The 15634-nt window shown below is 54.8% G+C and overlaps 2 protein-coding genes across 3 annotated transcripts; both read left to right on the top strand.

Annotated features, from left to right (window-relative positions):
• The first annotated feature begins 1634 nt into the window (after positions 1–1634).
• On the top strand, positions 1635–6888 carry NAT16 (N-acetyltransferase 16 (putative)). Its single transcript, XM_090279342.1, is given in 8 exon segments — positions 1635–3302; positions 3305–3554; positions 3557–3580; positions 3583–3728; positions 4849–5044; positions 5047–5104; positions 5106–5234; positions 5236–6888. Coding segments are annotated over 8 exon segments (1050 nt in total). The 5' UTR covers positions 1635–3251; the 3' UTR covers positions 5432–6888.
• A 5250-nt stretch (positions 6889–12138) lies between these two features.
• On the top strand, positions 12139–15036 carry VGF (VGF nerve growth factor inducible). Of its 2 annotated transcripts, none has more exons than XM_090276801.1 (2): positions 12139–12264; positions 12756–15036. In XM_090276801.1, the coding sequence occupies exon 2, from the start codon at positions 12776–12778 to the stop codon at positions 14618–14620; it is 1845 nt and encodes a 614-aa protein (XP_090132927.1). In that variant the 5' UTR covers positions 12139–12264; positions 12756–12775; the 3' UTR covers positions 14621–15036. The 2 variants fall into 2 exon arrangements, with proteins under 2 accessions (XP_090132927.1, XP_090132926.1); XM_090276800.1 differs by lacking the exon at positions 12139–12264 and adding an exon at positions 12517–12627.
• Positions 15037–15634: the final 598 nt, after the last annotated feature.

Raw genomic sequence — 15634 nt, 5'->3', positions numbered from 1 at the left:
AATATGCTCGCCAGTCATCCCTCCCCCACCCCGTCGCCATTTCGCTCCCGCCTGTCCCCAGGATCTGGTGTCTAAGGGTACCCCTGCCAAATTAGACAGCTTCCTGTAATCTCTCTCCTGCCAGCTGAAAGAGGCTGAGGGAAGAGGGGAACACAGCCCCCCCCCCCCAGTACAGGCCCCATCTTCCATGGCTGTGGCCCTCCAAGGCACCCCCTTTCCCCGACTCCTCAGTCCGTCTTCCTCATCCCTTGCCTCTGCCCCACTTCATCTCGTCTCCGTCTCTTTTTTCTAAACTTCTGTTCTCGCCCAGCCTCTCTTCCAGCTGTCTCCTTTCCTTGACCCCTTCCCCCATCACACAGCCGGGAGAAGGGGGTGTGTCACGCTGCTTTCTATTTTTGGTCTCCCTTGGGGGGGGGGTGCAGTGCTAGGACTTTTTTGGCACGGGCTGGGCTCTGAGTCAGGCGGTGTCATATCCGTGATTCGCGTCCGTGCCTCCTTCGGCTCCCCTCTCCCGTGTTCTCTCGGCTTAAGCTCCCAGTCTGCCTTTGTTTCCTTTCTCCCTCGGTTATTGACCTTTTTTGCATGCTCTTTGGGCCCTTTGTGTAGCTGCTGTCTGTCTCCACCTCTGTGTTCCTTGCTCCTTCTCCTCCCTCTGCCAGCTCCCAAAAGCTGGGACCTCAAGGGCATCAGTATTTCAGGTGTGTGGGTGCGGTGGGGGTGGAGGGGGCTCCCAGGATGCCCAGCGATGACTTCAATCATCCTCTTCTCCCAAGAATGATCCTTCATGTTTATGATATTCAAAGAACGGATATAAGGATGTGGGATACAGAAGACAAGGGAAATGCTGCCCCCCTCCCTGGAACTAGTTTGAGGAGATGCCTGAACTACATTTCCCACAGTGTTCTGGAGGCACATTGCTACCTCTGCCTAGACCATTCATAGGAGTTCAAAGAGCCAAGTTGGAGGGTATCATCCTGGAGGGTGGGAAGTGATCAGAGTGTGGAGCAAGGGTTGTGGAGCTGTCTGGTAGCTTTGACTTGTCCCAGAACTCCTGACCTATTTTTTCCCCCAGCACCCATCACCCCCAGAGCTTAAAGACCCTGCAAGCTTTGTGTCTCCAAAAAAAAAAAAAAAAAAAAGGAATAGAAGTAGAGAAGTGCCTTGGAAAAAAGAGGGTTGATGAATTGGCAAATCTTTCCTTCTTCCCTGTGACCTTGGGAACTGCCCCCCTTCCCTTACAAGCAACCTTATCTGAGAGGTGGAGACACCATTGGAAATGGTCTCCCTATCTTGAAAACAAGGGATGGCAACGAAAGCTAAGTGTCTGAGATCTGTTGGATGTGTTCCAGTTTACAAGTTGCTCACACTCTGCCCACTTTGGGAGCAGTGGGAATTTGCTGAAATTACCCCTAAACTACCAGTTTGTATTTTCCAGGGACCCATGAACACAGATGGGAGCCACAGGTTAACCTGCTCATCTCTAGGACACATCATCCCCAGAGCCTGGTGCAAGAAGTCTGCTGCTTGAGCTGGTTGTTGGCCTAGAAATTGCTGACCTGTCTCTGGTTCTGAGTCAGCTCAGCCCTTAGCACTTGGAACTTCTGACTCTTGCCAAGGACCCAGTAATTCCTATTTTCAATCTTCAGGCTGGGTTTGGAGACCAAGGCACACAAAAAAGATACATTTTTCTGGCTCCCCCCACCCCTGGCCTGGGATCCAGGAAAACATACAGTTTTGGGTTTCAATTTCCTCACTGTGAAAGGAATGGATTGAACTGGGTGATTTCTAGTGGCCCTAACAGGGACTCTAAGATCCTCTGAACCTGTACCTTTGATGATACTGGCCTGAGCTGTCTCACCTGGAAGAGTGTTAGGCATCAGTATCAGATTGAAAAGAAAGAGGGAAATGGTGCTCATGTTTAGAAGCTTGTTTTTACAGCAAGCATTCTGTGTTTGTGGGATGGAAGCTAAAATCATCCCTAAACCACCCCTTGGTATCCCTCCCAAGCCTAGGTCATGTTCTTGTTTTTTAAAAACAATCCAACCCAGCCAATATCACTCTGCAAAGTAGCTGGTATGTGTGTCCCCTGGGATGTTGCTTAATGAGGCTTAATGCAGGTTATGTGATGGGAGAATTATAATAGTCTGAAAGAGAGAGGAGGGAGATTTGATTGGTTGATTTGGTTGATCCGGAGGAGGGAGGTCTGGAAATAAGGCGCCATCAGGATTTGGGGAGAAAACTTCCTCTTTGGCCCTGTTTCTGCCCAGGGAATAGAGAAAAGCTAGAAGCTAAATGGGTGCCAGATCCACAGGGGGTTGACCCAAAAAGGAGACTTTGAGGAATGGAAAGGGCATGGAAAGCCCTGTGTGGAAGATGGGGCAAAGATTACAGGGACAAATTTTAAAAGGAGCAAGGGGGGAGGATGTAGAAGAGGAGGGACTCCATCTTTGGAGGGAAGGAAAAGGAGGAGGGAGCATGGGTGACCTTGGTGGACATTTTGTTTGCTGGAGCTCCAACAGAACCCTTTCCAAAATGCTCACCTCACCCTGCTGTGGAACCAAGTCTCCCTGAGAAGGGAACAGACTCAGGAGGAAGAAAAGGATGGTTTTGATGACCCTGGGAGGATCGGCTTGAACTTTTTCAGTGGAGCCGTCTATCTATCCACCCCTTTGGTTTATGTTTGAATATGTGTGTTGGGGGTGGAGGACACTGGGGCAGCAGTATGAAGGAGATCTGGAGTCTACATCCTCCTCTCTTTGTTCTGTTATGATAAGTGACAATGGCAGGAAAAGGGGTGGGTGGGAGTTGAATCCTTCACTTTCTCCGGAGACCCTCCTGGAGCAGGAGTGGAGATGACAGAAATTTCTTTCTCATGTTGTTCTCACAGAGAGGTGGTAGGGCCCTTAAGGAGGTATCCCTCCATTATTTACACCACCCCCTTCTTTCCTTTGAGTTCCTGGGCTAACCGGGTATGGAGGGGGTCAGGGGTTAGTCTCCAGGGAGCTCACAGGGTCTTGAGTTTGTGAGTGTTGAGGAGAGTCCTGGTCAGGTGGAGCAAGGTAGGATTGGGAGTTATTGGAGCTGATGGGAGGGGAGAGCTGGAGGCCTTCTATCCCTAGGGTCTGTGTGAAGAGCAGAAGAGAAGCAGTGTTTGTGTAGGAAGGGGTTGTGGGGACTTTTTGTGTGTAGGGGACCACATGTGAAAACAGTGGGCTCTGACCCCATGCTGGGTTTTCTCTTTCCGCAGGGTAATGAAGCTGGAAGCTGGCTATGGTGTAGCCACCTCAGAGGTCTCTAAGTCCGAAAAAAAGAGACTGAGCCAGATGTGGAGCCACTCTCAGAAAACCAGCCACAGGAAGCCAGACCCAACCCCAAGTCTTGGTCAGGGCTTGAGGTTGAGGACAAGCCTCTGGGGGCTGAGTCAGGGCCTGAGGCCAAGGACAAATTCTTGGGAGCCAAACCCATGTCCAGATCTGAACCTGAGACCTAGGTTGAGCGATTAGACTTCGTGGTGGTCACAGAAGGGGAGTTTGAGAAGGTGCTGGCCTTTTCGGGGGCATCTATGGTGGCCTCCACTATCTTCTGACCCCTACCATAGCTGCCTCTAGGATCCCAACCGCACCGTGGTGCTGGCTAAGTGCAACGGAAGAGTGGTGAGATCCGGGGCCCAAGTAAAAAGGGGTAAAGCCTCATTTAGGTGCCTGAATCTTAGGAAGGAGAGGAAGCAAGCCTCACCCTGAGCCTTTGCGAACTTGTTGAGGATACAGAGCAGGCTTTGGAACCAAAGAATAGGGCGTTCAGATCCACAGGCTCAGCCAGTGAGCATGTGGTGGGGGACATGTAGAAGTCTAGGAGAGGACCAGAGGGACTGGTAAGAGCTTCAGTATTGAGGATTTGTTTGAGGAGTTTCTAAGGGCAGGAGCACTAAAAGAGGGGAGCAAGTAACTAGGAATAAGCTGGGGTGGGAGCAGGTAGAGTGGGGCCAGGACCCCTGAGTAGACTGACTTATGGCACAAAGAAGACCTGGTTGCGTAGGGTGAGCAGGACCAGTTTAGGGATGGACTCCTGGACAGAGCCAAGAGGAACTGGGCGTGGTAGGTAACTGAAGGAGTGGCAAGCTCCTGGGGGTGGAGCCAAGGAAAGGGGAGTGGTGAGTGGCCAAGGATTTTTGCACCCGGAGCTGCAAGCAACTCAAGAGGCGGAAGCGACCCTGACGAATGACCGTTCTGCCAGTTCTGGAATCCGAGACCCAGGTGCTGAGGAGAGCTCCCTGGACTGGCTCCAGGTCTGGCCTAGCGCCAGGAGTGGCGACGAAGGAAGGCTCAGAGTGTGGGAAGAGGCGAGCCCTGTGAGCCGAAAGGGGCGGAGTTGGGAAGGAGCTCCCTAATGGCCTGGGTCCACAGATCACGCTGCAGTCGATGCACTTGATTGACCCAGGAAGACCATCAAGGGGAAGTCAAACAGCTCCCGGCTCCCAGCTGTCAGACCCTCAGTCCTTACTTCTGGAGGCTGAAGAGCCCGGGAGTCTAGACTTCCGTGATTCTGCCTTCCCTACATCGATCCTGTCTCTTTTCGGGGACCCAAACATCTAAGACTATTCTTCCACCTCCGCCTCCATCATGCTCCCAACTCAACTGATCTGCCTCATTTCCACTTCTCTCGGAGACTCAGGGGCCCACACACCCAGTTCCCTGGATACTCCACACTGTCCCCACCTCTCCTATCCGAAGACTTTGCCCTGATTCATCCTTGCTACCCTTGTGGACCCGGACTTTAACATATCCTACTTCACCCTGCACCCCTGTGGGGCCCAATTGGGATCTCGTGGGTGTGAATGTGAGAGCGAAGATGCCAAGAGACGCTGGGCTCACCAGCCCTCCCGGAGCTCACTTGTGCCCCTCGCGGGGCTTCCTCTTAGTCAGATTCAACTCCTCAGCCCTGCTGAGGCTGGCGGCGCTGCGGGTCTCTGGGACCTTCTCTCCCCTGCACACCTAGGCCCTGTCAGAGGCAGGTGGCAACGACGTGGCAAGCCTCCTGCTGTCGCCCCTGTGCAGTGCGACGTGCTGCCTGGCGGGACCATCATCCAGGACGGGCAGCCCTATCAGCGTGAGCAACCTGCGCCTGCTGGCGGCCAAGGACCTGGAGTGGCGCGTGATCACGCTGTGCACGCGCCCCTTCCCCATTCCGCAAGGTGGCGACAACACATGGTACTGCCTCAGCATAGACGCCTTTGGCTGAGACTGCTCAGGTGCAGAGCCAGTTTCTGTGGCATCTGCAACGCCAGGCCCCGCGCCTCACCGGCCTCAACGTCATGTGCCAACTCTTCCTGGCACCCCAACTGTGGTCACAGCTGGCTTATTTCTGCCAGGCCGGCTAGGAGCTCGAGCTGGTCAAGGGTTACGCTGAGCAGTACCTGCTTCAGGCCATCTGAGGCCTCTACTATCTGAGACACACTTTAGACCCGCTCCTGACCTTAGGTCCCCAGAAGTCCCCGCCCTCATTTGCAAGCTCCACCCCCTACCCTGTTGCCTATCCTTACCTGCTCCTGGTGCCTCCCTTTTGCCCCTACCTCGCTGTCTGCCATCTTGCCCCTAACACTTCCTAACACCGTTGCCCATGGTCTGGTCGGAACTGCCCGACTTGGGGGAACCCCTTGCCCTGCTATTGCCCACCCTTTCCCCTCCCCTGCCAAAAAACCGATTCCTTAACAGGCTTCAGAGCTTTTCCCTGTCCATCGCCCTAGCCTGGGAGTGAACTCTGCCCTTCCTGTCTTTTCCCTTCTGCTGCCTCCTGGGGGAAATGGGCAACGCGTCCAGCACTTTACTAGGAGCACAGCTGCCCGATACACACTTTCTTCCTTCTGCTCCTTCCCAAGCCCTCAGAGCTTGTCCCAAGTTCCCCTTACTGCCTTCTTAGCCTCCTGGGCCTCTAGATCAGCGTCTTCTCCCTCTTCTCTGTACCCTGATCTTCCTCCTCCCTGGACCTCCTAGACACTTAGCTCCTCGTTGCCTCTTTGTTCCCTTTCCCCATGACCTCTTTATCACACACCCTGTGTGCAATATGGAGAGGGAACCTGCAAATGAAATAGATTTATAATGCTCCCCTTACTTTGACCCCCTGTTTATGATCTGGTGATGCACCTTTCTGAGCCTGACCCCTCTGATTGGGGTTTCCTCCAATTTTGCACAATGTTGCTATTTCACAGGGCCCATCCTGATGTCCCCCAGCCAGTGGCAGAACCAGGAGGTTCAGTCTGGAGAGTTTGGTGTAGTGAAGTACAGGTCCCTCAGCCAGTGTCAGGCTGTCTCCTGTTTCTAACCAGGCTGCCTTCTAGTGAGACTGAAACTCCCATCTCCAGGTTTTTCTGGACACTCCTCTCTTCCTCTGGTTCTTTTCTGCTTTATGGACTTTGACCATTCTTCTATTTAAATACAAGTAGTAACAGCTGTATTTGCACAGCACTGTCTTCTATACTGGGTCCTCACATCTACCAAAGGAAGGAAATAAAGGTCCAGAAAAATCAAAGTGACTTCCCAGTCACTCTCAGTAGCTGGGAACCTTGCAACGACTATAACTCAGATGTCCCAAGCTCAAAACATGCCTCAGAACTTCACCTTTGGCCATAGTAGCTTGAACTTGCGGGACAACGGACAGCTTCTAAGGATACATTGACAGCATGCACAGGGTTCACTGGAATGGAATCCAAGGTGTGGGCAGAGGAGGGCACCAGAAGGTGGAAAGTGGGCACAGAGAACCACCACTGCTTCACCACGGTTCCAGTTCCGGCTTTGCTGATGTGCTCTTCTACCTTTTGTGCCTGGCCATGCTGCCACCCTTCCTGTCACTTCAACCAAGGCTGTGTTGCAATAAATTGAACTCTTAGCTCACCATCTGTGTTTGTTCTACTCAGTGGAGAGGCCTGAGGCGCAATATCCTCCCCCTTCACAAGTAGCCTGTGCTAGAGAGATCTCTAAGCTTTCCGGCAATGGGGCTAATGATTTTCTTCCTTTTATTTGCTTTTTAAAAAGATTTTTTAAATTTATTTTTAGAGAGGGGGGAAAGGGAGAGGAAAAGAGAGGGAGAGAAACAGCAACGTGAGAGAGAAACATCAATCGACTGCCTCTTGCACACCCCCAAGTGGGGGCCTGGCCAACAACTCAGGCATGTGCCCTGACAGGGAATCAAACCGGCCACCTTTTGGTTCAGAGGCCGGCATTCAGTCCACTGAGCCACACAAGCCAAGGCATTGACGTTCTTGAGGGGAGCTGAGAAAGGTTGCCTGCCCTTGCGCACCCCCACCTCTACTCCAGACAAGCGGCAGAAAGAAGCAATTGATCTCAACCGAAGGCGGGCAGCAGCGTGCCGCCCTAAATAGACCCGGGCCTCACTTTCCCATGAACCTGGGAGTAAGCTGCTGTCCAAATACTTTGGGCTTTCCCCCCAAATTCCCCTTGGCATCCAGGACCAGCCTCCCTCATCCCTGCGATCCAGGCTCTAACTCCCAGCTTTCTACTTTCTCGTGAACCCGCGCACGGTTTCTCCTTTCCTGGGTGGGCAACGCGCGGATGGGGGAGGAGGCGGAGGTAGCCTGGGCGCCGCTTTCCCGGGGAACCAAGCTCCGGAGCGGTGAAGACTGCGATCCCGAAAAGTAACACGCGGGGGCGCTAGGACGTGTGCGGAAGCGGGCGAGGCAGCGCAAGGTGGTTTCGGTCCGTGTGTGTCCATGGGCGTCTTTGTGTGTCTGCGTTTCTGTATATGTGTGTACGAGTAAGGGGATGTCTGGGTGAGATATATTCGGGACAACGTGGCTGGTGTACCCCAGAATCAGGTACTCCAAGTGTCTTTTTGATGAGGACGATGCTTGATATGTTGCTATGTATGTGTGGATGGGGAGGCAGGGAACGGTCTGTGCGTGTCTTCGTGTGTGCAAGGCGTAGCCTCTGAGTCCCTGGTCCGCGTCTTGGATTTTTGAAGTCACATACCTTTAAGGTTTTTACCACCCTTCCACCATCCCATGTAGGAAGAATGAAGACTCTCAACGCCAATCTCTATTACCCTGGTCACAGCTTCAGCATGGGTCTTGATGACCCTGCTAGGCTAGGTGTGACACTGTGTTTGTGCAAATGGGTGTGTCTCAGAATATCAGTGTAACTCTGAGTGATAGTGTGTTGTGTGTGATAGTTGTGTTGTGTGATTCAGGCTTATGGAAGTAAACGATTTCCTTTTTCTTCTTAGTTTGTGGATATCACCTCATGGCATGTGTCTTTTCCTTTCTCGGTCTCTCCAGTAGTTGTCTCTCTTTTGTCTCTCCTCATCTCTGTCTCTTTCTCTCTCTCTCTCCCTTTCTTGGTGACTCATCTCTGCGGCTTTGCCCTCCCCCGGGCTTCCTGGGTCTCCCCTCCCCCGTTCAGGAGTGTGTAGGGGTATGAAAGAATGGGACCGAGGGACTGAAAATTAGGGTGAGCACTCCTTTCCTATTATTTATAATTCCCAGACATGTCAGTGGGACCCAGCCCTCTCCCAGTCCCCTTCCCAGGACTCCCCAGCCTACTAAACTGGGGTGGCAGAGGGTAGGGCAATAAATGCATTTTCAGAGTGGTACCTCATCACCTTTTTTCTGGTCAAATTGAAGACCCTTGTCCCTCTCATAAAGTGCCCCCGCCCTGCCTGTCCCCCACCTCCATCGCTGACGCAATGAAAGGCTGCAGAGGTGAGTCACCATTTGGGGGGAAGGGACGGAAGGGGGACCGCAAGCTTAGCAGGAAAGGGGGTGTTGTTGGGGATGGAGATGGGGGGAACAAGCCCCTGCTCTCTCCCAAACTTTGTCAGGGAAAAGACCCAATGCTCTACCCCCTCCCCTGGTTTTCCAAACCTTTGGCTTGGATCACTACTCTGCTGGACCCCATCTTCTGCTACTCTACTGGAGAGTGTGAAATTCAGAAACAAAGACAAAGAGAGATTTATACATACAACTCAGAGCAAACACCAGGCACCCCCTCCAGGTCCCCACTTCAGCTTTGCCTTTTCCAGCTCTGTCTCTGCATATCCCTTTCTTCTCTGCCATCTCTCTCTCTTCCTATCCCAGGAACCTATCCCCAATCGAGCAGGGTATGAAGAGCACAGTACACCTTTGAAAGGTAGAGTGTGTGTGAATAACTTGACCCAGGTAGGGAACTAGAAAGGAGAGAGGAAGAAACAGACTCAGAGATTCGGAGACCACGCAGAGGGATCAAGATCCAGATTGTGGAATCACCAAGCCTATTGTCATTGGTGCCTGGGGCTTTCACTTTGCTGACCCCCCACCCACTCCATGAAGATTGGGTCTGTGGGATGCTAATATCTGATATGTTCCCCTGGGCTTCTGGGTTAGAGTGGAGGAAGGAGCGGGGAGTTGTGGAAAAATGGAAAAATGGGGGAACACTCTGAAAACAAGGGGCAAGGACCTAAACTTGAGGACTGCAGATGAGTGGCTTGGATACTGAGGCTTTATGGCATAGAAATCTAGAGAAAAATGTGAATGCTCGGGAGGGGCAGGAAAGAGCAAAGGCACATAAAAGTCCACATAACCTCTAACATATACCATAGTCATGAAAGAATCCAGAGAAATGGACAAAAACACATATGTACACACACACATTATTGACATACCAACCCAGGCACACTTTTCAGACATATGCCCAGAATGGATACACTCAAAGACTCTTAACTACACAGGTATACTGGCACTCAGAAGGGATCAGAACCCACACACACACGCTTACACACAGACACCTGAAAACAGACAAAAACACAGCCACGCAGATTGGAAAAGACTACATATTTAAATTGAAACACTACCATGTCCATCCATTCTTGGTTTCCCCCAATCCCCTTTCTTCTTTCTTCCCATGTTTCACTAATCTCTGTACATACATATATATACACAAACATGTACATACTCACATGTGTATGTGTCCACATACTTGAGCCTACAGTAACAGTTTCTCTGGGTGCATCTCCCCTCATCTCACACTTGGTCTCTCAGCCCCATCAGCCTCTCAGTCTCCCCCTTGGCTTCCTCCCCTTTTTCTCGCTCTTGGATGGCTTCCCCTCCCCCGCTCCAGATGTCAGAACCATCTCTCTCTGATTCATCCTCCTCAAGAAGGTAACGTGACCCCCTCCTCATTCCAATGCTGTCAGTAACCAGGCTGAGAAAAAGAGGGGGAGATGAGGAGGGAAAGGAGGAATGAGCGGAGCCCACAGGAGCAGGAGATCCTAAATTGTCATGGGGGTGTAAAGTAGTGCAGTGGGGTCAGCTACCCCTTGCTCTTCCTCCTTTCCTTGGCATCTCTGAAAACACCTTGGCTTTCAGTTTTTATTCCTCCTTTAGCTTATTTCTTTTACCTGTTCCAGATTCCCTCCTTCCTTCCTCCCTCTCCTGCTGCCTTCTCGTCTCTTTTCCTCTCTCTCTCTTCCTCCCACCTCTTTCCTTGCAGAGCTGATGGGCTTTCTTCTGGGAAAGTCGAGCCACTGATGGAACCGAGAATCTACTGTTGGCTATAGAGGGAAAACACGTGAGTGATTGTGTGTGTGTGTGTGTGTGAGAGAGAGAGAGAGAGAGAGAGAGATGAGGGTCGTGCTAGGAAGAGATGAGGAGGGGGTTGAGGACTGGCTCTGACAGTCCGAGCCCTGAGCGTGTCCATGGGCACCCGTGTCCGCAGTTTTTGTGTGTCTGGTGTGTGTCATTTTAACTCCCCCCTTTTTCTGCCCACGCCCCCGCACAGCTCTCTGCCTGTACTGCAGCCCCCCTCCCTCCCTCCCCTTCATTCCTGCAGTGGCTGCTCCCCTTGGCTACCTCCCCTCTCCCTTACCCCCTCCCCATTTCCGTCCCCCCTCCACCCCCGCCCACGGCTGGTCTCCCTTCACTGGGCCGGGCTAGCTGATGGATTGATTCTCTTTGCGCAATCTGTGCGTCATCGTCCCCCACCCCCCGGAACCTCTAGCTGTCCAAGCCCCCAGCCCCAACCCCTCGGGCTGGAAATACGGACGAAGGGTATGGTGGCTGTAAGGGGCGATCTCTGACGTTGCACACCCACCCCCACCCCCAGCAACGCGTTCAAACCTTCCCTTTAAGCATTGGAGAGAGCTGGAGTTGAGTCACTCCCCCACACCTGCGCAACCCCCTCCCCACCTGGTTGGTCTTGCCCTCCAAACGTCCTTTGGGGGGAAAGCAGCAGGAGAAAAAGAAGCTGAAGGGGGATGGGGTGTGGTGGGCTGAAAAGGGGCACAGCAGGGGCGCCAACAGACGCTACAGAGTCAGCTGGACAGAAAGACAGACACACCTTTTTCTTCAGACACGCACCGACTGTATACAAACACGACACAGGCACAAACATCCTCAATCTTTCCCCTTTCTCTTCTGATTTGTACTCTTCTCGGTGGGATTACCAAAATCGAAAGGTCCACCCATCTGCCCCGGCCCAGGGCCGGCACCCCGCACCGCGCCTGCAGGCGAGCGGATCTGTCCCTCTTTTCTCAGGTTCACACCGTCCTTGGGCGTGTCCCCCATGGACCGTGAGGTCGGGGGATGGGGAGCCTACCCCCACCCCGTTTTGGGTTCCTTATCTCCCCCCTTCCCAGTAGGGTGTCCTGTCGGTGCCCAGTCAGACCTGGGAATGTCCCCATCCTACTCCGTTTCACGACACGAACTCCCGCCGCTGCAAGTTGCTGGGTAACCCACCTTCCGGCCTTCCAGTGCCACTGCATCCACCTTTCCATTCATTCTCCCATTCATTCATTCATCCTTTCCTTCCCATCCCTCCTTCATTCATTCATAGCCCCCAACCCCGCCCGCCTCAGCATTTCATTCATTCATTCATTCATTCATTCATTTCCCCGGTGCTCCACTAGCGCACGCCCCTCAAGTCGAAGGCCCCAGCGCGCAGGCGCAGGCCGGGAGAACCCCGCAACCTCCAATCACCGGGCACCCGCCCGCTTCTCCATGAATGAACATTGACGTCAACGGGGCGGGGCCACCCCACGTGACAACGCGCGCTCCCCTTTATAAGACCGCAGCGGCGCGGGCGCTGTCCAGCGTGCTGAAGCCGGACCAAGCAAGCTGCCCGGAGACGCACGGACCCAGCTGAGTCCAGCCTACTGGACGCCAGACCTTAACCGTCGCTCGTACCCTAGCCACCTCCCGGAGTCGCCGCGAACGCGTCCCGACCTTCCCCTGTCCCCACCCTGCCTCGACCCTTCTCTTCACCCGCGTCGTGACACCAGCTGGTAAATACTCCGCTCTCCGACCCTCAAACCCTGGCAGCAGTGGGCATGAGGGAGGGTTCTCCTCCCGGGTGGGGGTGTTAAAAACACATCAGGGAGCCACCCATAAGGGTCCCCGGTAAATGGGGAGTCGCAGCATTCTCTTGCTGCTGAAGTCGCCCACGCACAACCCAGAGTCTTATGGGGAGGGAATAGATTTTTCCCTTATCCTCGCTGCTTAGTATGTGGGCGCCAGCAATGAGGTGGCTCAGAGAAGGGGGCGAAGAGGCTCTGTGGGTGCAAGGGTTTCGGGCATTCTCCCATTTACACGACTCTAAAGATCGCCACAACATCTTCTTCCTTTGCGCCTAAACGTCCCTACTCTGGGTAAGGTTATGGGTATTGGGGAAGCCCCAATTTCCTGATTAAAGGTGGGGGAAGGGACTATAGAATCATAGAGTGAAAAATTCTTATAGGAATCTTTTTTCTTTTCTTTGCCCTCTTTTATTTTTCAGTCTCGGGAAGTCCCTTGGTCATGAAATTGCTCAGGTTGCGGGCTTCCTTCCTCTTCTGCTTCCTTCTACTGCTTAAGGGGCTGGAAGGAGCGCCCCCCGGGCGCCCTGAAGCGAAGTCACCTCCATTCAGCTCTGAGCATAAAGAGCCGGTAGCTGGGGACGAAATACCCTGGCCAAAGAATGGTCGCACTCCAGAGGTCCGAGCCGCTCGAAATTCAGAGCCGCAGGACGAGGGAGAGCTTTTCCAGGGTGTGGATCCCCGGGCGCTGGCCGCGGTGTTGCTGCAGACACTCGACCGCCCGGCCTCGCCCCCGGCGCCAGGAGGCTCCCAGAGGGGGCCAGAGGAAGAAGCAGCAGAAGATCTGTTAACCGAGACCGTGCGAAGCCAGACCCACAGCCTCCCAGCACCGGAGACCCGAGCTCCCGCGTCCCCGCCTCTCATTCAGACTCAGGAGAATGGTTCCGATGCGGGCGATCCCTCCGAGGAGCTCGAGGCGCTGGCTTCCCTGCTCCAGGAACTGAGAGATTTCAGTCCGAGCAGCGCCAAGCGCCAGCAGGAGACCGCAGCAGCAGAGACGGAAACTCGCACCCACACGCTGACCCGAGTCAATCTGGAGAGCCCCGGGCCGGAGCGCGTGTGGCGCGCTTCCTGGGGAGAGTTCCAGGCGCGTGTCCCGGAGCGCGCGCCCCTGCTGCCCTCCGCTCCGCAGCAGTTCCAGGCTCATATGCCCGAGAGCCGCCCACTTCCCGAAGCCCACCAGTTCGGGGAAAAAGTGCCCTCCCCCAAAACACACCTAGGCGAGGCATTGGCACCCCTGTCCAAGGCGTACCAAGGCTTGGGCGCATCCTTCCTCAAGGCGCGCCGGCCAGAGAGCTCACTCCTGAGCGGCTCCGAGGCGGGGGAACGCCTTCTACAGCAAGGGCTAGCTCAGGTAGAGGAAGGGCGGCGGCAGGCGGAGGCCACCCGGCAGGCCGCTGCGCAAGAAGAGCGGCTGGCGGACCTTGCCTCGGACCTGCTGCTCCAGTATTTGCTGCAGGGCGGGGCCCGGCCGCACGGCCTGGGGGGTCGGGGGCTGCAGCGAGAGGAGAAGGAGCGAGAGAGCGAGAGGGAGGAGGCGGAGCAGGAGAGACGCGGCGGTGAGGAGAGGGTGGGGGAAGAGGACGAGGAGGCGGCGGAGGCGGAGGCGGAGGCCGAGGAGGCGGAGAGGGCGCGGCAGAACGCGTTACTGTTCGCTGAGGAGGACGGGGAAGCCGGAGCCGAGGACAAGCGCTCCCAGGAGGAGACGCCTGGCCACCGTCGGAAGGACGCTGAGGGGGCAGAGGAGGGCGGGGAGGAGGAGGACGACGACGAAGAGATGGATCCACAGACGATCGATAGCCTAATTGAGCTGTCCACCAAACTCCACTTGCCAGCGGACGACGTGGTCAGCATCATCGAGGAGGTTGAGGAGAAGCGGAAGCGGAAGAAGAATGCCCCTCCGGAGCCTGTGCCACCCCCACGGGTTGCTCCCGCCCCCACCCACGTTCGGTCCCCGCAATCCCCTCCCCCTGCCCCCGCCCCCGCCCGCGACGAGCTGCCGGATTGGAACGAGGTGCTCCCGCCTTGGGATCGGGAGGAGGATGAGGTATTTCCCCCGGGGCCCTACCATCCTTTTCCCAACTACATCCGGCTGCGGACGCTGCAGCCTCCCGCTGCCTCGCGCCTCCGTCACTACCACCACGCCCTGCCGCCTTCGCGCCACTACCCTGGTGGGGAGGCCCAGGCGCGGCGCGCGCAGGAGGCCGCGGAGGCGGAGGAGCGCCGGCTGCAGGAGCAGGAAGAGTTGGAGAATTACATCGAGCACGTGCTGCTCCGACGCCCGTGACAGGCCCCGCCCCCAGAGCGCCGCCGCGCGCGCAGTCACCCCCCTCCGTGTCGCTCCTGTCCCTTCTGGGTGTTTGCATGCGTCCCGACCCCACCCTCGGCCCCCGTCCCACCCCCGGGCTGTGCGGGGAACCCGTCGTACCTCTTCCCGGGTCCAAAGCCCAAACTCCCCAAACTCACGGGTATCCCAGGTCCAGCCCGAGCGGGCGGGCGGTTTGTGCGCGTTCTCCCCTCGCTGGGAGCTGCCCCCAATTAGTCCCTCAGTTCCAGTTGTGTCTGTCTCTTGCCCTTTGGGCCTTCCACAAGCCTCTCCACCCTCTCCTGATGTCTGTGAACTTAGACCTTCTTTCCCTTCTCTCTTGTAAATACCCCTCACGGAGGAAATAGTTTTGCTAAGAAATAAAAGTGACTATTTTATTAGGACTTTGTTCTCGGTTATTCACCCGTCCCCTTGGGCCTGCGCGGTCCTTCCCAAGGGGCGGTGAGGGAAATGCCAGCCACATTACTCATCTGCTCAAAAGCGGAGGGTTGGGTGGTGCCAGCCACTTTATACCGTATTGGGGGATAGTATAGGCTCGCATCCACTTGGAAACCCCACATTCCATGTCCAGCTTGGGGATGGTGGTAGTTAAAGTCATGGGTTCCCAGGGCCTGGCAGAGAGCTACCAAGCAGATGAGCCGCAGCTCTGGGCTACCGAGGAAGCTCTTCTTTCCCTGACCCTGAGGCCCCTGCTCCATCTCGCAGACCTGAATACCCTGGTCCTACATACTTCACAAGAAATATGGGGTGAGGGGGGGTCAGCAGCCACAGAAACATCCTGGTTTTAGCCACTTCTCAACCCTTTTCTAAGCATAAGGGGTGGGATATACCCTTGAACTCCTGAGTCTCCTTCCCAAATATAACTAAACCAGGCAAATGAAATATTCCACAAAGAAACCATAAAATACAGGACACTCACAAATTTGCATTTCAGATAAACAATGGATCATTTGCATAGGATACACAACCTTAAAA

Source organism: Furipterus horrens, unplaced genomic scaffold (genome assembly GCF_987537825.1).
Source record: "Furipterus horrens unplaced genomic scaffold, mFurHor1.1.pri manual_scaffold_5, whole genome shotgun sequence".
Classification (NCBI taxonomy): domain Eukaryota; kingdom Metazoa; phylum Chordata; class Mammalia; order Chiroptera; family Furipteridae; genus Furipterus; species Furipterus horrens.
This window is presented reverse-complemented; position numbering and strand designations above follow the sequence as displayed.

Coding starts and splice junctions, on each gene's coding strand:
- VGF (XM_090276801.1), top strand. CDS start 12,776: ATGAAATTGCTCAGGTTGCGGGCTTCCTTCCTCTTCTGCTTCCTTCTA.